Consider the following 27,078-nt stretch of genomic DNA (forward strand, 5'->3'; position numbering starts at 1 on the left):
AGAGAGAGAAGAACACCAGATAATGTTTTTATTGTGAGAACTCTTATTGAAAAATATGTAAAGAAAAAAGGAGGTAAGCTATATATTACATCAATAGGTTTAGAAAAAGCATTTGATACTGTGAACAGTGGGGCAGTTGTTACTAGGTTGAAACAACTTGGAGTTTTCATGTAAAATGATAACAGCGATAGAAATATAAGGCTGAAGTAAAGGGTACAGTGAGAGTGATTGTTAATAAACAATAGAAAAAATTGGTTGTTGGTTATTGTTAATAAACAATAGAAAAAAAATCGGTGACACTTTACACCCCTGTTTCAGTCCCATTTTAGATATAATCTCTCCTACTGCTGCTCCTTCTTTCACTCTCACTGTACCCTTTACTTCAGCATTATATTTCTATTGCTGTTATCATTTTACATGAAAACTCCAAGTTGTTTCAACCTAGTAACAACTGCCCCACTGTTCACAGTATCAAATGCTTTTTCTAAACCTATTGATGTAATATATAGCTTACCTCCTTTTTTCTTTACATATTTTTCAATAAGAGTTCTCACAATAAAAACATTATCTGGTGTTCTTCTCTCTCTTCTGAAACCACTGAAATTTTGACAGGATTGAATGTGTGTCTGCCCAGTTCCTTAGTTTATTTGCTAGTATACCAATATATACTTTCTCCAATGTATCTAATAAGGTAATTCCCCTATAGTTGCCCGGATTTAATCTGTCCCCTTTATTCTTGTATATAAGGCATATTATCCCCTCTTTCCAAGCTTTTGGGAATACCCCTTTCTTGAAGATTTTATTGAATATACTTGTCATAATTTACAACATGCCATTTCGCTCTCCAACCTCTTTCCAAAATTCGTATGTGATACCCAAAATACCTCCTGATTTTCTCTTTTTGACTCCTTGTAATAGGTTCCTTGTTTCCTGAGTCGAAATAGCTTCATCTAATTCAGGTAGAGTGACACCCAAGCGCCCCCCCCCCCCCCCCCAAAACAATAATTTCCTCATGATGAGCTCTCCATGTGTCTTCTTTATTCAGTAATTTCTTGAAATACTGGACCCGTGTGCTATGACTTATATTGATCTTGCCAGAACTCAACTTCTTCTTGGTTATCTGATTTATTTTATCCCATACTTTCCTGCTATTATTGTCCTTACACTTTTTATTTATGTCTACAGCCATCTTCTGTTGCCATTCCGATGTCATCTTCCTTAACAATTCTCTGTATTCTTTCCTTATTTTTACAAAATTTGTTTCAGCTACTTGACCACTATCCATCCTGTATCTTGTAAGTGCCTTCATAACTAGTGACATTTTCTTTGTAGGCCTACATTCTATATTATACCAACCACATTTTATCTACATTTTACGTGGATTTATCCTGATACATTTTCCTGCCATTCCTATTAAATTCTCTATCCTGGTTAGGGTTTCAGCTCTATTCTCTTCTATCAATCTTTGCAATACCTATTTTCCAAATCTCAAAATTCTCTCCGTTGAAGTATTCTCTGAATTAGTTCCCTAATTCTTCTCTCCAATGATACATAGGTATCTTCCTCTGCTTTAAGCTATCGTAAACCATCTCCTGCACTCTTGAATCATTAATTTTATAGATACTGGCATATGATTTGCCTCCGCCCAATCCCTAATGTGTATTTTTGATGACTTGCACACTATCCCTACAGCATACAACTGGGTCAATTGTGCTGCCCCCATTTTCTACTATGTAGGTTAGTTTTCCACTCTCATCTCCGAACCACCATCCATTTAATATCGAAAGCTCCTCTACCACACATAATTCTAGTAGTTTTTCTCCATTTCTGTTACATTTTTTACCCTGGCTATTTTTATTCATTACTAATACCTCGTCCTTATGTTGACTGTAAACTGGCTTCTTGTCCCCTATCCTCGTGTTAAATCTCCCATAATTACTGTATAATACTTTCCTGATCATACATACTTCTCATTCCTCTAATTTCTGGCACTAAATTCTCAAAAAATTCATTCTGCGCAAATGGGGAGCTCAAAGGTGGATTACGGTATGTATAAAAGCTATACATATTTCATTCTTCCAATTGACCCTATCTAATATTCTTATCCTGATTAATTCATTAAACTCAGATTCTAAGAGCTGTATCCTATATTTTAAGTTGTCTTTGATTACCACCAAAATTCTACCCAATATCCTTCCTCTATTGGACCTCCTTGATCCATATTGACTCCATACAATACACCCTTCTACTTTAGGTCTTTCTTGTAATCAGACCAAGTTTCTAAAAGTCCAAGGATGTCCATTTCTTCCAGTAGTTCTGTAAAGCCTTTGTTAGCTATTTTGTTCCATATTCCTTCAATATTAACTCTAGTTATTTCTTAATCCTGTGTTCCACTAAACTCCCTGATTTACTTCAAGTCTTTCTAGATCTTTCTTTTTCCATTATATCACCCTCGGGTGAGCAATAACATCCTTCACAGATAATTATTCTGTGATTTTTACTCTACTACCTGAACCCATCCCCTTCTTCTGAAAAAAGTATTTTAGACTCACTGATTTACTCCCGGATGTATCCTCAGCTGCTCCACACGGCCCCGCAGTTGACATCCGACTCGCCTTGTCGTTCCTTACCCTGTTATTTGACTCCACTGGAGGATCTGACATAGACCGTTGAATCACCTGTCCAGGGTTATCGACACCAGCACTGCACGTAATCTCTGAAATCCCTTGTGTCATCACTCCTAAACCATGCACTTCCGCTGATGGCCCAAACTGCTTACTTCGTTCTTTGAACATATCGCCCAGATCACTGACCCCACATTCTTGCCCAGGTATTTCCTAAGATCAGTATTGAATAGGTTGAAACTTATAAATAACTCATCTCTATGATCTCAGTTCAGTACGGAAACAACAATGAAACTCATATCTTTGAACAGGTATTTCCTGTTACATGCAAGTGGTTTTCTCTTATAAATACCCGTAGATTCAACTTTCTTACTTGTCGTAAATGGAATTGTAGAACTCCCTGCTCGTGGAGGCTTTTCCTGTCCATATCCCTTTTCATCCAAATGTTGTTGTCCTTCAAGTTCCTCGCACTATTCAAAATTTGGCTTGCCATTAGTAAAGAAACAAAATTCTAACAGGTCTTCTTCCCTATTCTTTCCCATCGTATACAAATCATCTATATCCCTTTCAGTACAGTCATTGCCTAAATTATCTCTGATTAACGTTAAGACTGAGTTCATCAAAAAAAAAAAAAATTCATCAATTCTATCGTGGACTCTCCTTCCGTTTCCTCCAGGCCGTAAATAATATTTCTTCTCTTCTCCTCCGTTCTTCTGCTATCCCGCCATTGAAGTACCTGAACTTGTTCTTCTAGCACCTTTATCCTCTGATTTAGTATCACTCTTTCTTCTTTGTCTTATCTTCTCCTTTATTTATGTTAGTTCTTTGGTTATGCTGACCTTCATATCGTTAATTTGTTGGTACCACATCTCAAACTCTTCTGTGGTCTGGTCAGCCTGAGAAGCATCGTGCACAACTTCCTTGATTTTCTCCATGTCCTCCCATGTCAATGGGCCTGCGTTCATCTCGATGCCTCCATTGTACTAATAGAGTAGCCACTATAGCTGCCGCCATCAACAGTTCTGCCAGTCCTGTTCTTTTGTTAACTCCTAATTTGCACTCCATCTTGATCAGCTTGACCCGGCTGTTCCATTGCCCTATCACACTCTTATACTGCTGCACTGTTACGCCCATACTGCTTTCCCTGCACTTCCGGATCATTACCACGCACATTTTCAAGACCTCCTGAACAGAAACTCGTATGTCGAGGAAGATGTGTTTGCTGATTCCACAACAGTCAATTCAAGATCACTTAGGTGAAGTCCCTTCTATTCAAGAAATCGAGAAGACCATTCAACAGCTGAAGAATATTATAAGAGTTACCTTGAATAGTTCTGGTGTATGGTTTAATGGTGTAAAGGTGAATTATTCCAATCCATAACAAGTCTTCCTGTAAACAAATATTTGCAACAATTAGTCCTCCCTAACTACAATTTTATCTTCATATTGTGATGAAGTGAAATGACGTATGGCTTTTAGTGCCAGGAGTGTCCAAGGACATGTCAAGTGACTGTCTTGGGACCTTTATTATTTAATGTATTTATCTCTGATTTACCTAAGTGTGTGTCCTCAACCATAGCCCAGTATGCTGATGACACTGTGATGTACAGGGATATACAATGTGCAGATGATTGTCTGAATTTACAGTCGGACTTGGACAATATAGCGGTGTGGTGTTACGTCAGCGGTCTCAACATTAATGTTGGCAAATGTAAATACATTAGGTTAAGTAGGTCTTACCCAATAGAATGTATATATAACATTAATAATGTAAATATTGAGCGAGTTAAAACCATGCATTTGTTAGGAATAACCATTTCTGACCAACTAAAATGGAACACACAAACAGAGGAAGTAAGATGCAAAGCTGCTAGGGTGCTCTTTGCACAGTGCCTCCGTGGGTGCAAGTCGAATGCTATACGGACAGCTTACCTGACACTAGTGAGACCTATACTAACGTTGTATGGTCTACGTGCCTGGCACCATACCACTGCAGCTAACCTTCACAAACTAGAAGGAATTCAACGTCGTGCTGAATGACTAATTAACAAGAACAGCTGCCTGCCTTCCCTCCTGCCAATCGCTTCCTTGTGTAAACAAAGCGACCATCACCTTCTTACACAAGTCCCTCACAGGGGCCATTCACCTTTCACCATTCCCTCGACTCTCCTTATCCTACAGCTCCGTGCGTAGAGGCAAAGGGGTGTGTCTTATACCCCCTTCTGCGCAAACTGATTCCTACAAACTAGGTTTCTTTGCTTGTTCACCGCAGCTTTGGAACGATCTCCCTGCCAACATTAAATGTAGAAATGTAAATATAGTTAAATGTTATGTTAGGAAGTGCTTGTTGCAAGAAAATGCATGTGAATATGTAGAAGAATGAACCAAGGAGTGAAAGATTGTATAAATGAGAATATGTATACATTAGGGTATACTTTGTTACTTTAGCTGTAAATAGTGTATATGACTGTTTTATGTTAAAAATTAAATAATTGAAAAGGAGGTTCAACCTATTCAATACTTAAGTATTGAATAGGTTGAACCTCAAGTACTGAATAGGTTGAACCTCCTTTTCAATTATTTAATTTTTAACATCAATAATTTCAATACGGAACAATGAAATTTTTATCTTTAAATGACTGTTTTAGTTTAGAATTTAGGTAATTATTTCAAAGCTCAGGGGGCAGTACGTGTAGGGGGCCTGTCCTTTTCCCCTGGCCTTCCGTAGATACTGTAAAGCTTTATGGTAAATAAATAATGAAATGAAATGAAAAGATGTTGGCACAGTTCCGATATGACAAGATAAGGGCACAATTCAAATAGCACCACACTTGCGGCAAACCAGCCATTAAATAAAATTTTCAGGTCTCATGGTACTCCTACCAATCCTCGCACCTTTTTCTCTATTTGTGATAATTACGATCTTCCATTCTTGTCACATGTGGTCGGTAGATTTACTGGCACATAAAAGAACTCCTGCGGGACTAAATTCCGGCACCTCGGCGTCTCCGAAGACCGTGAAAGTAGTTAGTGGGACGTAAAACAAATAACATTATTATGTCACATGTGGCACGCCGTTTTCAAAATACTGATGCTCAACACTGGTGTACTGGCGCCTTCAAAACTGTGGGGTGGTATGCGTCATGTTGGACAAACAAACTTCTTACACAACTTTCTTTATATTTAGCTCTGTCGCCTAACAAAGATGTTTATAATACATTAGTACATACATGTCGTTTTCTTACAATGAAATAAATAATACTGATAATGTATAAATAAATACATAACCACAGAGCGAGTTGGCCATGTGGTTAGGGGCGCGCAGCTGTGAGCTTGCATCCGGGAGGTAGTGGGTTTGAATCACAGTTCGGCAACCCTGAAGATCGTTTTCCATGGTTTCCCATTTTCACACCAGGCGAATGCTGGGCTGTACCTTAATTAATGCCACGGCCGCTTTTTTCCCATTCCTGGGCCTTTCCTGCCCCATCGTCGCCATAAGACCTATCTGCGTCAGTGCGACATAAAGAAAATAACAAAAAAACTTATAACTTGGTGTGAATAATGCTGTAAATACAAAAATTGACTTCTTCACATGGGGTTAGAATGCTGTATGATTACAATTTTGGGTGTCTCACTAAGAGTCATTGATCATCATCCTTTTAATTAATGTAAATTATAATCTACCATTTTCTTAAATTTTGCTATATGCTCTGGTGCATTTAAATGACCATTCTCCTTTTACTTAACCTTCTCCTATTTGTTCATCTTTAGTTATTGTCTCTTACTTGTGATATATATATATAATATATATATTTAATTTATTCTTGGTAATTTAATTAATCCCGATTTAGTAAGCCGAGAATAATGGCCGAGAGGATCCATCGTTCTGACCACATGACACCTCGTAATCTGCAGGCCTTTGGCCTGAGCAACGGTTATTTGGTAGGAGGCCATGGCTCTTTGGGGCTGTTGCGGCGCCACGAGTTTTTTGAATTTAATTAATTTCTTTCTCCGAATTCTTTCAATGTAAGTTATTTGAAATGTTAACTTCAAAACCATTTGAGTTATATGCTACGGATCAAATATTTGTGGGTGTAGAATAGATTGAAGATCATAATTTTTAAATTTTATTATTATTATTATTATTATTATTATTATTATTATTATTATTATTATTATTATTATTATTATTATTATTATTTTCCTCTAGCATAATGGTCACTTATATGTAGCAATCATGAAAAGATAGCAACCATTTGTAATGCTTGAGATTTGATGTTTCATATTGGGTATCTATTTATCTTTTATTCCAGTCTGTTATTGGTTTAGCCATGTCATGTTTCAGAAGTTGTGGGTGTAGTCAATGATGTTGTGTAAGTGGCAGTTGTATTATGTGTTAAAAGAAGTTTAAGAGAATAAAAAACATGGTGAATAGTTTCTGGTCAAGTATCTTCCGTCATGAGAAATTTTAATTGTTTTAAATTAAAACTGAGTTGTTTTATCAAGTAAAGTTTTAAAGGAAAATTAATTTCATATTTTATTAATTTCAATGACAATTAGTGTAAAAGTTGACTGAGCTGAATCTCATCATACCAGATATAACTAGTTGAGTTGAGCGCTCGTTTTCAGCTCGGAAACAGATATACACATACTGAATGTGTAGACAAGGTCAGGATCATAGTACTGTAATTGTAATCCCAGTTTTCAAGAAAGGCGATACGAAAATATTGAAGAACTACAGGGGAGTTACTCTGCTATCCCATGTTGCTAAGATAATATAATAATAATAATTATATTAATAATAATAATAATAATAATAATAATAATAATAATAATTTCGTACGGCTATTTATAGCCGGGTGCAGCCCTTGTAAGGCAGATCCTCCGATGAGGGTGAACGACATCTGCCATGTGTAGGTAACTGCATGTTATTGTGGTGGAGTTTAGTGTTATGTGTGGTGTGCCAGTTGCAGGGATGTTGGGGACAGCACAAACATCCAGCCCCCAGTCCATTGGAGTTAACCAATGGAGGTTAAAATCCCCGATCCGGCCGGGAATCGAACCCGGGACCCTCTAAACTAAAGGCCAGTACGCTGACCATTCAGCCAACGAGTCGGACATGTTGCTAAGAAAATGGAGAGGATACTGGAAAGTAGGATAAGGTTGAGGGTTAAAAATCAGATATAGAAAAATCAGTTTGGTTTCAGAAGTGGAAGATCAACAATAGAGCCCATTTTCATTGTGAGACAACTAATGGAAAAGCAATGGGAGTATGGGAATGATATAGTGATGACATTCATTGACATTGAAAAGGCATATGACAGTGTTCCCAGGACTAAAGTTTGGGACAGTCTGGTGCAAAAAAGAATTGGACAGGGAGTAATAAAAATGATCATGGCTGTGTACAAGGAATGTTGTAGTTGCATGCAAACACAAGTTGGTAGGACAAGCTGGTTCAATATCGCTAGTGGGCTGAGACAGGGAAGTGTTCTATCGCCAGTCCTGTTCACAATAGTAATGGATCATCATGAGAACAGCAAAAACAGCATATGGAGGAAGAGAAATGAACATGTTGTTATTTGCAGATGATATTGTGATTTGGGAAGAAGAGGACATGAATGTTCAAGAACAGTAATATGTGGTGAATGGGAAGATTGAAGAATGTGGATTGAAAATAAGTGTAGAAAAGAGTAAAACTCTTTTTATGACTAGAGGGGAGAAAGAAGGGAAAGGTTAGATTAGACTTGCAGACAAGCCCGTGGAAGTACTGGAAATGTTCAAACACCTGGGGAGTGAATTAATAGAGAATGCTCGACTGGATGCTGAAATTAATAAGAGGATTCAAGCTGGAAGCTGTTTTTATCACAGTGTAAGAAACATGTTATGGGACAGAGATGTGCCAATGGAAGCAAAGGAAACTACGTACAAGATGTATTACATGCCCATAACAACTCACAGAGCAGAAACTTGGACATTGACAAAGAAGGATGAGAGTCGAATACAGGCAGCCAAAATGTTCTTGAGGTGTGTGATACAGAAGACTAGAAGAGACAAAATAAGAAATGAGAAAATCCGGGAAGAAATTGGAGTGTAAAAAATGAATGATAGAATAGAGAAGAGCTGACTATGATGGTTTGGGCACATAAAGCGAATGAGTGATGAAAGAATACCAAAAAAGGTGGTGGAAATGCAAATGCAAGGAAGGAGAGGCTGTGGACGACCACGATTGGGATGGAAGGATATAATTCAACACAGTATTAGAGAAAGAAACCTAGACTGGGACACAGTGGGTGGTGAAAAGACCGAAGAAAGTGAAGAGGAACCATATTTGCCCCTACCCGGCTACAGCTCGATAATGGGAAATGATGATGATGAATGAGTACTGTAATTGTAAAAGATATGCATCAGGAACTAAGGCTCAAGGCTTCTTTTTATTTATTTATTTATTTATTTATTTAATTTTTTATTTACTAATTTATTTATTGATTGATTGATTGATTGATTGATTGATTGATTGATTGATTGATTGATTGTTCTCACTCACTCACTCACTCACTCACCCTAGGAAACAAAATCTATTTTCAAACGGTTGGCTGGCGCGAAGAAAAGGAAATGGTAGAAACACAAAACTATTACAATTAAGAGCTTAAAATAGTATTTTCAGTACATCGTTAACTTCCTTTTTTTCTTTGTAAACAAAATTCCCAGACCGAAAGGGGAAAATTTAGTTTCTTTGTTAAATTTTTATGGTATCAAGGACGTCCCACTGAGCTTCTGCAAGTCATCTCATCATAATTATCCACAAGATTGAATATACATCAGGGACTTTAAAACAGTAATAAATGTGGAAAATATTACCACGAAGGGGTGAAGGAAAATTCTGAAACGTATCTGAGAAGGGAAGAATCAACATAAAATGCTCCACAAAGACCAAGGTCTTTCATAGAAAATGAGACACACTACATAGTTCAATAAACCAATCATCATCACCATCACTATGGCAACCCCAGAAACAAACAACTGAACTGCAAACCCCGGAACAATACCCAACAATAAGAAAATTGACATGCAGTCAAACAATAGAGAATCTAGCAGATCCCATTACACAAAAGAATGAAAAATGAAATGGCGTATGGCTTTTAGTGCCGGGAGTGTCTGAGGACATGCTCGCCAGGTGAATGTCTTTCGATTTAACTCCCATAGACGACCTGTGCGTTGTGATGAGGATGAAATGGTGATGAAAACAACACATACACCCAGCCCCCGTGCCAGAGAAATTAACCAATGCTTGTTAAAATTCCCGACCCTGCCGGGAATCGAACCCGGGAAACCCTGTAGCCAAAGGCCAGCACGCTAACTATTTAGCCGTGGAGCTGAACAAACAAAATAATTACAAGTTAATTAAAATAAGAAAAGTGTAACAGAAAACTAATATAATTAAATGGGATCTGGTTATTATTAAAAAATACTACTTGCGGAAACCCACGTGGTAGTCATAATTTTACTATTAGATATTACATAATAGTTAAAAGCACCTGCTGACAATGATGATAATAACAATAATGTAACTAAACTCCATAGCCCGGGAAATGGTTTGACCAAATAACAATAACAATAAATTTCAAAAAGATACAAGGAGAAGCCCCACAAAATTTAATTTAAGAAGGAAACATTACAATAGTTGAATAAGAACGTTATTTTCAGAAGCTACGCGAAATAGAAGGGTGACCATGAGAAGCAGATGTCTTGTTCAAGAAGTTAATTTGAAGTCTATGACGAAAAGGGCGAGGTGAAAATACATAAGGTCAACTTACAGTTCTGGAAAATCGATGTACAATCCCATTTGGTATCAAAGCATAATCACATGCTTAAAACATACTGACCATAGGCATGGGTTTAGAAGATTATAAAGGAAAAAACTATCCACTGAAACTCCAATTGAAGAGATACTGAGGATGACAGGAAAAAACACAAATTTAGGATGATAACACCCTAATCAAGAGAGCTCATCCAGGATCCATTTAGGGAGGAAAGGCCTGCACTAAATGCGGGCACCACATACAACCTTTCTTCATGATGGTGAAGCACACAATGGCTGGCAATCGCCGGCTGACTGCGACCGCTTAGCTAAACAAAGTAACCCCGCTCTCATTGGCCAGAACACATCAGAAGATTGTCTTGCTGCCGACTAGCAACTAGTGCTTCAAGCACAGAAATGAAGTAATTCATAAATGAAAAGCGACAGGTCATAGAGAAGGTAATTGAAGAAGAATAACAGGAAAATAAATTTCCCAGGTGACACTAATTTCAAAGGCGGAATGCCATATCGAAAATGTTAATGGTGGGATAATAGAATAAACTCGGCTATAATCAGAATTCCTATGACAAGTTCATAGAAAGTTTTTTTATTCAAAGAGAGAAGACTTGAATTAATTTACAAATGAAGTTGCAACCTTCAAAAACATACTCCTAATATTTAATTTATATTTTAACTTGCATGAATGTAGTATGTAGCTATCATTTGCATTCAAGAGATAGTGGGTTGGAACCCCACTGTCGGCAGCCATGAAGATGGTTTTCCGTGGTTTCTCATTTTCACACCAAGAAAATGCTGGGGCTGTACCTTTGTTAAGGCCACAGTCGCTTCCTTCCTACCCCTTGCCCTTTCGTATCCCATTGTCGCCATTGTGTCAGTGCGACATAAAGTAAATTGTAAGAATAAAAGATAAAAATTATAGTACTTTAATAAAAATAACTGCTGTAATGTATGACCCCATTTTAATATTATCTTTCAGTTTTTCATGAATATTGAATACTCCTGTAAGAAATGTATCTGTATACACTGTGTGAAATTATTATGTGACTTAAAAGATTATAGTAAAATCATAGAAAACCTAAATTTTCTAAAGCCTCATTATCAGGCTTAGGATACGCCACTTTTTTTTTCTTGGAGAAATTGAATTATTAATTTTAAAACTATAAGCATGGAAAAACCATGGGTCCTGGACCTGTCTTAATTTCTCCACGGGTCTGATTGAGCACAACTTTGAAAACCTTCTGGGCAAATTTAGTACAACAGAAAGGTAAGTAGTTATTTCCTGTGTTGCTGGATTTCATAATGTTCATTATCTGACCCGTTTTTGGTGCTCACTTCCTTGATTCTTTTCTCTTGGCATTTATCTTATTATTTGTTTTGACTGTGACCCTTTCTTCAGTTTGATCTTCTAAGGTTTCTTGTTTTTTGAGTACCTTAAAAGGTTATTTCAGTTAGGAGTTTCTGTAGTTTGGGTTACATGCTTGAGTGCTACATTGTAATCATTGCAACTTTGTTGATATTTCCGTGTTAAGGTTCAGATTGATTGATTGATTGGCACACTCTTTATGTGAAATACATTTAATTTTTACACCAGAGTTTTCTGTCCTAATGTAGTGAGAACTGCTTATATCTATATCTGTTTCTTTCATGATAACAACGTTCTCTTTCTAGCCCTTTGCCCCAACATCAACTCAAGCTTTGCAGCCTGGAGAGAACAGTCAACATGGTCACTTGGTTGCACAGATACTTGAAACACAAAAAGAACTAGAAGATGATGCACAACGCTCTCTGCCGCATGACTCACAGAACAAGAAAATGGATATTGTGAGTAAATTATGTATATTCTGCCATTTGATAGAAATGATCACATAATGTATTAAAAGATAATGTCTTAGAGAATCTAAGGCAACTGTGATGTCACTTGCCATAATTTTCATTGCTTTAATCTGTCATCGTCATCATTATCACCACAGCATAGTGAGTCCTTGTAACAATAACCATCATGTTAGTCAAAGTTTTAGCATGTCTGGAGTTGAAGTGAGAATCCACTGAGGCTGAGCTCACCCTGTGTTGGTTCTTCACACTATTCTTAAATTTAAGGCAAAGCCAGGAATTAAATGCAGATCAACTGAGTGGGAAGCTACTATGCTAACCTCTAGGCCACTCTATACTGTATGTGGAGCAGAAGAGATACCTTTTTGGTGATTTTTAAATTTCTAGGAACTCTGTAAGATGTTTTTTGTATAATTCTATATTGATTTTGAAGTACTTCTTGTTTTAAAGTGTGATCTGTAAGTATGCAGTTCCCTTCATGTCATGATTATGTGCTGCAGTTTTTTCCTTGAAAAATATTAACACTATCTATTTTCTTGTCAAAATAAAAGTATTAAAAATTTAAACCCGTAGCAGAGATAGACAGTATAGCTTCTGAAAGATGTTTTACTTGGATCCGAGTTGTTTTTCTTCTATCTTTCTTCAAATTATGATGGTATTTCCTATCATATGAATGGTTGTTTAATGTCTCCAGTATTTTGTAACAGTATAGAAACATCTAAAAAAGCACTTTTGCTCTGCCACAATGTTTAAGATTTCCATTATAAGTTACTCTGAATGTGCACACAATGAATCTTATATTAATGTACATCATTTATATTTGAATGGTGTTGGCTGTTGTAAGTTATTTTGGATTGTGTTAAAATTCATGCAAGTTGTCCTTATTTATCCATATTATTGATGCTTGTGACTGTTTTGTTCCCTAATTCATGTGTTTATTACAGTAAAACCTCGATAATTCAAAGTGATCGGGACCAAAAAATCGGACTTCGAATTATGTAACTTTGAATAAAACAAATTTCTGCATAACAAAAAGTATTGAAAATATGTAAGTTAGTGTTGTATTCATGACTCAAACCCAGATACCTCCAATCCTAAAGACAAATAGAGCAGAAATTGTAAGAAAAGCAATTTTCCCCATTTATTTCAGTCAAGAATACAAGAATAAAAGAAAGCTGCAAAAATTGGGTATATGGTACAGAGACTTGTGTAATAATAAAGAATCCAGGGTTCATCAGTCTTAAAATGTACATACCTAAATAGACTGGCCCGCTCTTCTCCAGTGTTTAGAACACACCTGTCCATTATTTTGATTACTTTCTCGTAAATACGAAACGATAAACTGAAGGAACAAAACTATTGTTGATCACCTGGTATCAGCAGAAAGGATGTGCGATTATAGCGAATTCCATTAGTCATGAAACAATTTACAGGCAGTGTCTACAATCACACAAAGAATACAGTAATAAAAAGGGGACGCTTGAAGAACTTTGAAACTGACGAGTTATGCACGGTTGACAGGCTAGAAATTGAGTTAAGTGTGCCACTAAATCATTTCCAGTCTGTGGTGCTTCATATCTCATATTTATGAAGAAAAATAAATCCTGCAGTTATCTATGAACTACTCACATAACTATTGTAAGTTGGTTATAGTCTAGGATGCAATCATATTTACATCCTGATACAATGCACACACGATATTCTATTTGACTTCATTTGAAACCATCGATACCTTGATGTTCAAAACACACTAAAACAAATTAAAACACGAAAAAATTATGTATGACAGGGTGGCCAATATAAAATTTTTCTAACATGGTAGCTAACATAGAAATTTAGTTCCAACAGTAATGCATTTCAGTATCTTCCTCGTTGGGTAAACACTGAAAAGACAATGTCATTCTTTTCTGAAATATGAGGCAATGGTGTGCTGCTTAAGTGCATTTCCGTAAGTTGTCAAAATAAAATCTTCTGTTTCGTCCATTGCATTCACAACATTTTCTGAGGCATTGCTGGTAGAGATGACACTGTCCAGAATCAATAAGGCTAGTAAAAAAAGATGTCGGAGAGACTACAAAATAGGAAAAGGTTGCGAGGAAAAATGGTTCATGGACAGGCGACTGGATTTCGTCAGTGATGATGATGATGATGATGATGATGATGATGATGATGATGATGATGATGATGATGATGATGATAGGAAGGAGGAAAAAGGACAGAGTAAGAAATGCAAATGTCAGGAAGGAAATCAGAGTGGGAAAGCTTTACAATAGAATGGAGAAAAATAAACTTAAATAGTTTGGACATATTAAGAGGATAGGAGAAGGGTGGACATTAGAGACCCAGATACAAGAAACGAGGGCAAGAGGTGGTGGTGGTGGTGGTGGTGGTGTGAAAACGATCAAGAATAGTATAATTAGAAGAAACCTGGATTGGAACACAGTTGGTGGTTGAATGGATAAGATGGAAATTTGATATAACTATCCCAACCTAGTGGGAGCTGTACGAGGGAAATTGTTGGTGTTGATGATTATCTTAACATGACATTATACTTTGTCATTATGTCATTTGCTACCATAAACATGCATAAATGCAACATAAACGCCTCATATGTGCACTACTGATAGTTTTGGCAAGTTAAGCAAGCACCATCATATCAGCATGGTAGGAGTAGAAGGGTTACAGAATTGAAAGGAGGAAAAATAAAAATCATCTACTTCAGTGGTATGTGGTCAACAGCGACAGAAGAAATGTTTTACCGTAAGAAAAATATCCATAATTTCTGTAGCAAGCACAAAAACATTCTCCCTAACTGTCCAAATAATAGAGAGCGTGTATGTTTGCAAGTACTTTTTCTTTTCATTACCCAGCTTGATTTCTTGCCTGTATTTCATATTTGTTTGACCTTCTCACAGGAGAAAAGTATAGCAAACTGATCCCTTCTCTACTTCAGTTCTCAAGTATTATTAGCATTTTATGTTGGATTATGATTTTTGCAACAGTCCCTGGAGAGCATTGAAAATGTCTTAGATAATTGTTTCAGTGGTGCAAAATTTTGTAAAATATTAGAAACGTCTTCTTCTGGTAACCGTTTTTACTGTTACCTGAAATTTTTGTGTTTGTTGAAAAAAAAACTTCTGCACCTTAAACTCAGTATAATTTTATTCTCTATTTATGTAGTTCTTAAAAATAGTGTATAGTATTTTGGTTGGGTTAAGTAGCTCAGATGGTAGAGGACTAGCCTTCTGAGCTCAAGTTGGCAGGTTTGATCCCGGCTTAGTCTGGTGGTACTTGAAGGTGCTCAAATAAGTCAGCCTTGAGTTGGTAAACTTACTGCCATGTAAAAGAACTCCTACAGGACAAAATTATGACACCTCAGTATCTCCGAGAACCTTATAAGTACCTAGTGAGAAATAAAACCAATAATATTTATTATTATTATAGCCTTTGTTATTTTGACTCTAGCAAATAGTTTTCATTTCGCTATCCAAGTTATTTATTTGGATCCTGATTTTTCTAGGAATGGGATGATGCTGGACGACAGCGAGAAAGAGAAATTGTTAGTAAAGAAGTTGAACGCTTAAGAACTTCTATTCAAACATTAACACGAGCAGCAAATCCTCTTGGTAAGCTAATGGACTTTTTGCAAGAGGATGTGGATACAATGCAGCGTGAATTAAGAAATTGGAGGATCATGAATAATGACCTTCGGAAACAACTCCTTGAAGAAGAGAGGTAAGGTTATCATACCTGTTTTTAAATATAGAAACAGTATGTTTTTAGTTTTGTACCAGAAAAAATATATTTATAAACATTTCTTCATTTAGGGATTAAATACTTTGGAATCCTTAGCCCCTATAAACTTACAGTTTTTATTAGCGTAATGAATTGTGGATGGATTTGGTAAGGTATGTATGAACTTGAAATATACTCCATTCTCCCACTTTTGTGGCCTGCTCAACTTCAGCTCCACTAGACATAATATATTGTGGGTTTTACCTGTTTAAAAAAAGCAAACTGCAGGAAAACTGTACATTTAGAAGACTTTGCTCCGCTTCTTACAAATATTATATGTTGTCAGCTAGGAGTCGGGAAATACTATAGAAAATCACATGAAGTACTCTTTAATACTTTGCTACAAATTTAGTTCTTCCAAAAAACCAGTATCGTGCATACATTTTATACTACACGTGGAGACAAATAGGCGATAGCTCTATAGCGATAGCGATATCTCTCTCTCTCCTGAACAGAATCCTCCCTCCCCCTTCCCCTACCTCCCCTAGACAGGTCAGCGACGTGAAATCTGTCCAGGCATAGATACTGGAGAGAGACATGTGAAACCAGAGCTGTATTTAAGTATAAAAAATCTTCCCCGAATCTGTTGAAATGTCAATAATCGATTTCCGGTAGGGTTAAACCTTTGATCTATGAAGATGAAAATATTTTCAAATATGTTTAAGCGGACACCTTTGTTTTTGATGTCGTAGTACTTTTAGCATCGAGGTGTTCTTGATATCTGATGTTAAAAGTTCTACCATGAAAAAAACCAGCTATACGTCAGGAGGCATAGCACGAGCTGTGAAGGTTCAGGAGCCTAACAGGGATAGTACCAACCAGGACTACAGTAAAAGGAAACAGTATTCCTTCCTTATATGGCAGGTATAACTGACAGATTAGGGCGCATTCTTAGGAAGTACAATATAATTCCAGTTTTCACCACAGACCGGAAGCTCAAATCACTGTTTTGACCAGTCAAAGAAAAACCACATCTTGAAACACCAGGCGTGTATGAAGTTCCATGTGGTTGTGGTTGCTCATATATTGGCATGACAAAAAGGCTTGTTATCACCAGGGTGAAAGAACTCATCAGGTCGGTAAAGAATGTCGTTCTTTCATCCTCCACGGAGAATGCTATAAGCCAGTCTGCCATAGCAGAACATTTCTACAGTACGGACCATGAAATTCTCTTTGACCAGGCGAAGGTCAATGCAGCTGTAAAATACTTCTATGCTCAACTTGTAAGGGAAGCCATAGAGATAGAGCTGCACCCAAATAACATCAACAGGGAAGACGGCTTCAAGTTATCAAATACTTGGAGACCTGTGCTGCAGAAATACATGCATAACATCACTATGGCACATCAGGACGCACTCAAGAAACTGTCGACAGAGAGCAGTGAATCAGTAACTTCCCTCCCAACCACCACAGCACAGTGCGACGATCTTGAGTCCAGTTAGTGGGGTAGGCCGTTGATAGTACAGTCATGACTTCCATGTTCCTTCGAAGGATTTCTTTGCTCACTGTCGGAGGCAGAACTTTACATGCCCTGATGAAGGCCAATGCAATTTGGTGGAAAGCTCAGCTTTATTAAATAAATATATATAGTGGCTTTAATCCAGTTACACATTTATTTCTTTATGTTAATACAATGAGCCACGAAAACCTTCGATCATTAATAAGTTATGAATTTGTCTATTTCTGTATTATGGTGTAATAATAAAGGAAAAAGAAACAATTACTATAATAATAAAGGAAAAAGAAACAATTACTAGAAACTAAATTGATCTTTCTTTCATTCATTATCTTCATGAAACCTACTCAGCCCCAAATACCATTAGACAAGATTCCCTTCATCCAGGAGCTCATAAAAGGGCAACATATTTCAGTCTGGTCTACCAAGCATTCAGTATTCCACTTTCCCAATAAAAACTTTAAGAAAGAAATCAACACCACTTATTCAAATGCAGACAGTAACAGTTTCAAAAGATGTTTCGTAGATAGAATCATTAATAAAATATAAAATAAACATTCCCAGTACACTTATAAGGGACTCTTAAAATGAAAAGAAAAAAAAAAAATTGTACTTCCAACAATGATAAAATATATCAAATCACTAATCTTTTCAAAAAGAAAAATTTCACCAGATAGCTTTCAGGACTAATAATACTAATTCCATATTATTTCACAATACAGGTAGAATTAACGTTACTAATAAATTCCAAATTCTGAAGTTTATAAATTGAATTGCGCTCATTGCAAAGCCAGCTATGTAGTCCAGACTGGTAGAACTTTTAACATCATACCGTATTTCACGGCATAATCGTCGCACTTTTTATACCAAAATTTTCGAAAAAAATTGTAGGGTGCGACCATTATACGATGAATATTTAATACCAGTATTTGTATTACTCAAAAAATGTATTTATAACTAAATTGTATTTGATACAAATTTAAGATGCACGTAATACTCGCGTTTATACATCAAAATAATTAAAATAGTCTAAAACAAAATTCATAATTTTCCGCAACAATTCGGCGAACGTTTTTCCAACCTGAAAATAAAAATGAACGTATTAAGTTAATTTGTCATTAATTTGAGTATTAAAGTTAAAATATTACACTTGCAAAAAATTATCGCTTTGTTGTGAAATGCGGACTTACCGGTACGCAATTTATTCCAAATCTTAGGTGTCGCTATCGCAGGTTTCGCTATCTGATGCGCCGTCCTCGCCTCTGTTAATACCAGTATCAGATTCTTCGTCTCCCTGCCACACTGCGTCATCTTCGGAACCGTCTAGTGCATTCGAAATCCCAGTCCTTTTGAAGCTCTTGGAGACTAGTTCAGGTGGTATAAGATCCCAACTCTTCTTCACCCACGAGCATAACAAGTCCAAGGGTGGACGCCTGATATTTCCGGCGGGCGTCAATTGCTGATCGCCGCTCATCATCCACTCGTTGTAAAATCGACGTAAGTGGTCTTTAAAGGGTTTATTAACACATACGTCTAGTGGCTGCAAAGCAGATGTTAGGCCACCAGGAATGACTATCTGTCGTGTCTTATTTGTAGTGAGAATTTGCTTCACTTCGTTCATGAGGTGACCTCGGAAACTGTCTAAAACAAGCAGAGCTGGTTGTTTTAGTAGTGCACCAGGTCTTCTATTCCACACAGTTTTAACCCAGTCCAGCATGAGTTCTACGTCCATCCAACCCTTTGGTTGCACATGTACATGAATTCCACGGGGAAACTGTATATTCTTAGGCATCGTTTTCCTCTTGAAAATGATGTAAGGCGGCAACTTTCTCCCGTCAGCTGTAATGGCTAGCATTGCCGTGCATCGCAACTTCTCACTACCGCTGGTTTTCATTAATACACTCCGTGGTCCTTTTAGTGCAATAGTGCTGTTGCGAGGCATATCAAAAAAGATTGGAGTCTGATCGGCATTACCGATTTGAGAAAGCAAGTACGAAGTTTCCTTGCGCAAACGTATGACAAATCGGTGAAAATTTACAATCTTGTCCGTGTAATCAGCAGGCAACTTTTGGCTTAGTGTTGTTCTCCTTCGCACTGACAGATTGTGTCGTCGCATGAACCCCTTAATCCACCCACGAGTCGCCTTAAACTGAGTTACCGGTATGTTGTGTTTGTGCGCTACCTCCTGTCCCTTAATTTGTAACATTTCATATGATACACTGCAGCCATTGTTACGTATTTCACTGACGTACCTAAACACTTCTTCGTCAATTATAGGAAACTTCTCTGTTTGAGGACCTCTAAACGCGCGTCTAGAAGGGTTTGTGCTTTTTAGCTTGTTTTTTACTTTCCGCCAGTCACGCACCAACTTTTCACTCACAGAAAATTTTCTTTCTGCAGCTCTGTTCCCGTGCTGTTCAGCGAAGGCAATTACGCTTAGCTTGAACCCCGCAGAATAGTTTCTATATTTACCCATAATCGCTTATAAATGCTTCACACGTTAATGTTTTGCGACCGGGCGAGTTGGCCGTGCGCGTAGAGGCGCGCAGCTGTGAGCTTGCATCCGGGAGATAGTAGGTTCAAATCCCACTATCGGCAGCCCTGAAAATGGTTTTCCGTGGTTTCCCATTTTCACACCAGGCAAATGCTGGGGCTGTACCTTAATTAAGGCCACGGCCGCTTCCTTCCAACTCCTAGGCCTTTCCTATCCCATCGTCGCCATAAGACCTATCTGTGTCGGTGCGACGTAAAGCCCCTAGCAAAAAAAAAAAAAAATGTTTTGCGATATAAATGACATTCCGTAATTGTTCACTATTAAAACAAATTATTTCTGCAAACACCCAAAACACAAATTAAAAACTTAAATTCTCACGCACACATGTCTACAGTAATCACGTAAATCTGAAACAAATAAATGCATCTGTGATCTGTCCATTCCAGAGCAGCCAATACTGTTAGGCAGCAAGGAAGCATGCAACAATTTATCAGTTTAGCTCGTTGGTTGCGACACACTACTGCGCTTGCGCAAAGCTCGCAAACTGGAGCTCTAGCTAGCGCGGTGTAGATCTACTGTATAGTTGACTGTATTCCGAGACGTCAGTAACAAACATTAATTTTTTTCAATTTCTTTTAAACATACGGTAATTAGGTTAATATTTCTTCCCAGTTATTGATGATTTTACATTACATTACTGACGAGTTTATAAAATAAAACTTTAATAGCATTGGATAATAATTATCTTGACTGCTTGGATAAAAGTTTTCATCCCATGCCCGGACACGTATGACGTAGTAATAAGATAAGAGTCTAGCGATGACAACTGAGACATCGTAAATAATTCGGCTGAATAATTCCGTGGAAATCTGCGTTATCGTCTTGGATTTCACTTCGTGCGCAATAACACAGGAGCCGGCCCCATGGTGTAGGGGTAGCGTGCTTGCCTCTTACATGGAGGCCTCGGGTTCAATTCATGGCCGGGTCAGGGAATTTTACGTGTATCTGAGGGCTGGTTCGAGGTCCATTCAACCTACCTAGCCGGTATTTCCTGGCGACGTTGCCGATAAGCGATAACTTACAGCCTTACGTATTTCAAATGGGAACTCATAATATGTAGGTGGTGAATAAATAGTACACTGTCTCGCGACCACGTTGTCAAACTGCCGATAGCCTACCGGTAAGCATAATATGTAGGTGGTGAATAAATAGTGCACTGTCTCACGACCACGTTGTCAAACTGCCGATAGCCTACCGGTAAGCATAATATGTAGGTGGTGAATAAATAGTACACTGTCTCGCGACCACGTTGTCAAACTGCCGATAGTCTACCGGTAAGCCATGCGTTGTACATATACCGGTATTATTTATTTATACGTTGTGCAACATGTCGCAAACGTGACTGTGTTGCCAAATTGCCCATAAACCATACACATATTTAAATTGCGCATTCATGTGCAACTTACGTTGCAGTTCCATTTACCTTTTAACCAGATTAGTGAACAAAATTTGGACGTGCGACGATTATGTAATTAAAGGTTTAAAGTCCGATTTTTGTATTGAAAATAAAGGATGCGACGATTACGCGGTGGCGACGATTATGCCATGAAATACGGTATATCAAGAACACCTCAATGCTAAAAGGTATAATAGTTTTTCTGCCATGAGCGCCCACAGGACAGACTTTAATAATCAAGGGTTATGAATTTAATAATTCATTTTCTACCATATGTCAAGATCTTAGTATACTATGCATAAAAAACAAAGGCGTCCTATTAAACATTTTTGAAAATATTTGCATCCACATAGATTAAAGGTTTAACCCTACAGGAAACCTAAATGAAATCTCAGAAAAACATAATATTCTTTTGGACGAATTATTCAAAATTATTAACAAACAAGATGCCTCCCATAATGTAAGAAACGTCATCACTCCTGCTTCTCCAAGCTCCAAACTTGCCCCACTTACTCCAGTCACTCCTTCTATTCCCCGTCTGCCCCGCATCAATGAGGCTGCTTCTCAGACTTCAAGTTCATACAGCGTTCTGACAGGCACAGCATCAGGCCATAGTCCACCCAACAGGGCCAGCAGGGAGTAAGTAGTTCATTTGCGTCACTCTAATCTTCTTCCTTTTTTAACTTTCAAGGCCTAAAAATGTATGTACTTTTTGTTTCCTATCTTATAGACCCCCTCACTCAAAATTGACTATTACATCAGTAGTCATTGCACCTTTCAATTTCAAGAATTGCAAGGTTCTCAAGACTCCATTTGACGTCCACTGTCATTATGAGAGTATTCCCCGCCACCAGAAATTTACATTGTTATAATTATTTAACTTAAGCCTGTCCAACAACTGACTTCTTCAAGACATTTTACACGAACATTGGGACCATTATTTTAATTGAAACTGCTATAAAGTTTGTTATGATATAGAGCAGGGATTGGCAAACTTTTAAAAATTGTACCCCTAAGTCATGACTAGTTTTCCATTGTACCCCCACCATATTTTTTTTCACAATTGAGTTTGAAAGTTAATGACATAAAAATAGTAGTAATATTACAAATTTGACAAAGTATTTATATGTAAATAATTAAAATGTGTTTTGGTATCATTAAGATCAGTTTAAAAAAGTTTTATCATTAAAGTTTCAATCAGACCTTTTAAAAATGTTAAAGGTATTAACAATTAAATACAAATTTAAATAAATTATTATAAAGTTAAACATTGTTATTAATTGATGAATTGTCTTTCAATTGGAAGGATGTGCCTGGATATCTTGACACAGTTTCCCGATGTCCACTTGACCAGGCAAGACTTTCAAGTGGAGGTTCAGCTCTATATTTAGCCTATTGCAGTACTTATTTTTCAGGTTCACCATGGATGAAAAGCTACTCTCACATAGGTGCATTGTTGAGGGCATCTTGAACTTTATAGCACATCAGGCTATGTTAGGAAAATCAACTTGTCTCTGCAACCAGAAGTTTGTCAAAGATGTTTCCTTGAAACTGCTTGGATTGTTTCATCACAGGACAAAGATTTCTTCCTATTCTTTTCTTGAAAAGTAATGTTTATGTTCACCTTGGCAAAAGGGTCGCAAATCCAGAACTCGGTGTCTATATTCTCAGGAAAGTACTCGCCAAAATCTTCAGTCAATCCTGAATAACGTTCTTTTATGTCATAATGGAATCATGAAGCTCAATTTAATTTCCATCCACAAAATTTCCTAAGAACGGATAGAATGAAAGTTTTCTATTCACAGTTTCGTTAAAGGCAATCTGAAGTTTCTTTTTTGTCCTGAACCATGAAGATTGTTTTGTGTTTATCCTGCAGTTGTGTATTCAACTCACTGAGCTGCTAAAAGATATCAGCTAAGAAAGCTAGTCTGCATAACCACTGTTCATCTGTAAGCCTATCACTAAAATCACACTTACTACCAGGAAGAAAAACTTGCATTGTTTGAATTAAGACAAGAAGTTCAAGACAGTTCCCTTTGGAAAGCCATCTTACCTCAGTATGGAAGAGAAGATGTTTATGTTCGCTCCCCATTTCTTCACATAAGATCGCAAATAATCTGGAATTGGCTGCTTTTGATTTTATGAAATTAACTATTTTCACTGCTTCTGTCAACACTATTTTGATAGACACTTCTTCGCCACTAGAGCCTCTCTGTGAAGACTACAGTGAACGAATTTTACCTCTGGAGCAACTTTATCAGGGAAATCACAACAGTATGTTTTCCAGTCATTGCTTTTGCACCGCCAGTACACACACCAATGCACTTTTCCCAGTCAACATCATGCTGCCTTAGATAACCATCAAGAGTGTCAAATAAATTTTGTGCTGTTGTTCGTTCTGCCGGCCCCGTGGTGTAGGGGTAGCGTGCCTGCCTCTTACCCAGAAGCCCCTGGTTCGATTCCCGGCCAGGTCAGGGATTTTTACCTGGACCTGAGGGCTGGTTCGAGGTCGACTCAATCTACGTGATTAGAATTGAGGAGCTATCTGACGCTGAGATGACGGCCCCGGTCTAGAAAGCCAAGAATAACGGCCGAGAGAATTCATCATGCTGACCACACAACACCTCGTAATATGCAGGCCTTCGGGCTGAGCAGCGGTCACTTGGTAGGCCAAGACCCTTCAAGGGCTGTAGTGCCATGGGATTTGGTTTTGTTTGTTCATTCTAGAAGCTCCTTGCAGAAAATGATATCTTCTGCCACTGCAGGGGTAGAATTAATATATATAGAATATATAACAAATGCTATCAGTTGTGCCATATTTGTGCAATCTGTAGTTTCAACCAGCTGTATAGCAAAGTATTTTGTGAACTTGAGATTGGTTACGAGATGTTCTCTTAAAAACTACCCATACTTGAAATTCTGTGAGAAACTGTCATTGCACAAGTGAATAACACCCAACTGATTTGCCTGTTTTTCACCAGTAACATTCGACACCATGTCTTTAGCTGCAGCGTTGCCTACGTTATAATACAAGGCCTGGAAATAGAGCCCGTAAAAACGCTATGGAAGTGGTTACACTGAAGTTCAATGCCGGGCCGCTAGGATCGCTATCTTGCCCCCTGTCTACCAGGCTCGCGCCTTTAAACGTGTTCATTAACTGAGTTGGTTGTGAATGTATTATGTATTTGTCTGATGTTAAGCATTTGCAGTTCCAGTCATGGTTTATTCACGAGAAATTAAAGGTAGTGGAATTTCGTTTCACAGGTTTCCAGTGAATGTTCAATATTCAAAACATTATACAGAGGAAGTATTACGCATGAGATACGACTTCAAGCTGATCGAAGTAGGCCTCTGTTCCCAAGTTTTGATCCGAGTTACGTCGTAATAATCGGGCGATCCCAAAATTTGTCACTGGACTTTTTTAAACTATGCTACCGTGACCGGCTATCATTTGAGAGGCATCTTCAAACTCAGAAATCTTAAATTAGGAAACCAACGAGGAAAATAATTTGCCCAACAAATTTCACGAAAATGAATGTAGCAAGAACTAAAAATATTGTATTTTTTGTATTTTCCCCTGAAACAATCTCTGGTTTGTAAAGTATGGAGGTGGTTTTGTCCCGAGAGCATAAAATACAGTTTAAAATAAGCCATTTGTTTTATGGAGCATTTTATTAAATTGTTCAATGCGCATAACATCTGCAGCACCTCACATGGGACATATTCAGGAACGAGAACAAATGAGCATCTTTTAACCGGGCGAGTTGGTCGTACGGTTTGGGGCGCGCGGCTGTGAGCTTGCATCCGGAAGATGGTTCGAATCCCACTGTCGGCAGCCCTGAAGATGGTTTTGGTTTCCCATTTTGACACCAGGCAAATGCTGGGGCTGTACCTTAATTAAGGCCACGGCCGCTTCCTTCCAACTCCTAGGCCTTTCCTATCCCATCGTCGCCATAATACCTATCTGTGTCGGTGCGATGTAAAGTCAGTAGCAAAAAAAAAAAAAGCATCTTTTAGTACTGAAGATAAACTCCTTAGTTGGTTAATTAATGATTTCCTGTCATATATTAAGAAACTTAAAAATGCATTCAGAGAAAGTAAAAAAGAATCATGAGAGAAATGTATCAGGCATAGATCTTGACTACCCAGTCCACTGTGGCCTGCCTAAAATACCTCATAAGTATACATTTGCATTATGCGTTGATGAGGAACCTAACGAGCTATGACATCGAGCTCTTCTTCAGCTACCTCTTTTTCTACTATGAACATTTCTGTGACCTCTGTTAGACAACATTGCTTTGAGCCACTCACGTAGTAGAGAGAAAGTTTTGAAACTTGATAAGAAGCCCCTCAGAAGGAAAGTTTTGAAACTTCAATGACATATCCAAGCCAATGCAGCACCGCTCTATAAATAAAGTACTGTCAATACTCGCAAAAACATTCAGTTCTTTTTATTTAGGATATACTTTAATTGACATATACGGCCATGCGAATACAAGGGGGCAAGACCGCGATCCTAACGGCTGAATGGTGAATTAGGAAGCAACCCGTTTCCACGAGTGCATTTCAAGGCCTTGTATTATAGCATAGGCAACGAGCCGCAGGCAGTAAATATGACTCGCCATCAGTGTGTGGTCTTCCAGCCCTACATCTTCTTAAGCTTATTTTGAATGATGCTTCAAGACCCTTTCTATTCACAGATGAAAATTAGGCAATCTGTTGTTTACCACACCTTATATGAACTTACTTTCGTTCAAAAAATTAAAGCGACTTATTCTTCAGGTTCTTGTGTTTCATATGAAAATGTCTTTTTAATAAAGATAGCTTCATTGAATTGTTGGGAAGGATCTCATGGCAAACAATGCAAAGGACACATACACATGATCATACCTTCTGACCGTATGTTGAGATTTCTGTTCATGATCCTTCTTCTTTAAAGGGGCCTAACATCTAGGTCATTGGCCCAATTTCTATTCAGAAAACATACTCCTATGAGAGAAGGATTCAGTTTCCAGTGGCTCTGCAACATTTTTCACAATATCTTCATCAGAAGTAGCCTGACTATCTCTTTTGAGTCTTTGATTTTTAATGAGTTGTGCCATAAATCATTTCTTCATCTTGGTTGATGTGAGAAAATACAGACAAACACACAAAGTAAAATTCTGAACTCACAACTATATTTTCAGCCACTCAGTTAACAAATCATGACTAGACTGCTTCGATTTGCGAGCAAGGAAATAAAACATTCTTTTTATACATTAATCCAAGGTGGCAAATTATGTTAGATTGGAACCTTGAAACCCCAACAACAAGCCAGACATATACACGGTAAGCAAGTACAGGCTGGGAAGTGTTTTATATGATAGCCATATTATGGAACTTACGACAAGCCAATATTTATTGAAAACTTTACAAAGCTTTTTATATGATCTGGTTATATATAGTATTTTAAAGTGTTTTATGTTTTGTGAATGTAGTGTTTTCGTTCAAGGTTTTTTAAATATTATGTACATATTTTTAATAAGTTGCTAATTTTTAACTGTACGGCTGAGGATGATCTTGAGAAGGTCAAAACCGGTACCAGAAACATGAAATGTAATTTTT

At 37.5% G+C, this 27,078-nt stretch overlaps 1 protein-coding gene across 1 annotated transcript in view; it reads left to right on the forward strand.

The window, feature by feature from the left end:
* The window catches only part of IFT54 (intraflagellar transport 54), a 228,807-nt gene that overhangs the window by 184,974 nt on the left and 16,755 nt on the right, over window positions 1–27,078 (forward strand). The window contains exons 11-12 of the mRNA XM_067136819.2: window positions 12,112–12,264; window positions 15,794–16,008. Coding sequence (XP_066992920.2) covers window positions 12,112–12,264; window positions 15,794–16,008 — 368 coding nt within the window. The remainder of the gene's footprint in view (window positions 1–12,111; window positions 12,265–15,793; window positions 16,009–27,078) is intronic.

The sequence above is a fragment of the Anabrus simplex genome, chromosome 1, assembly GCF_040414725.1.
Source record: "Anabrus simplex isolate iqAnaSimp1 chromosome 1, ASM4041472v1, whole genome shotgun sequence".
Taxonomy (NCBI): Eukaryota; Metazoa; Arthropoda; class Insecta; order Orthoptera; family Tettigoniidae; genus Anabrus; species Anabrus simplex.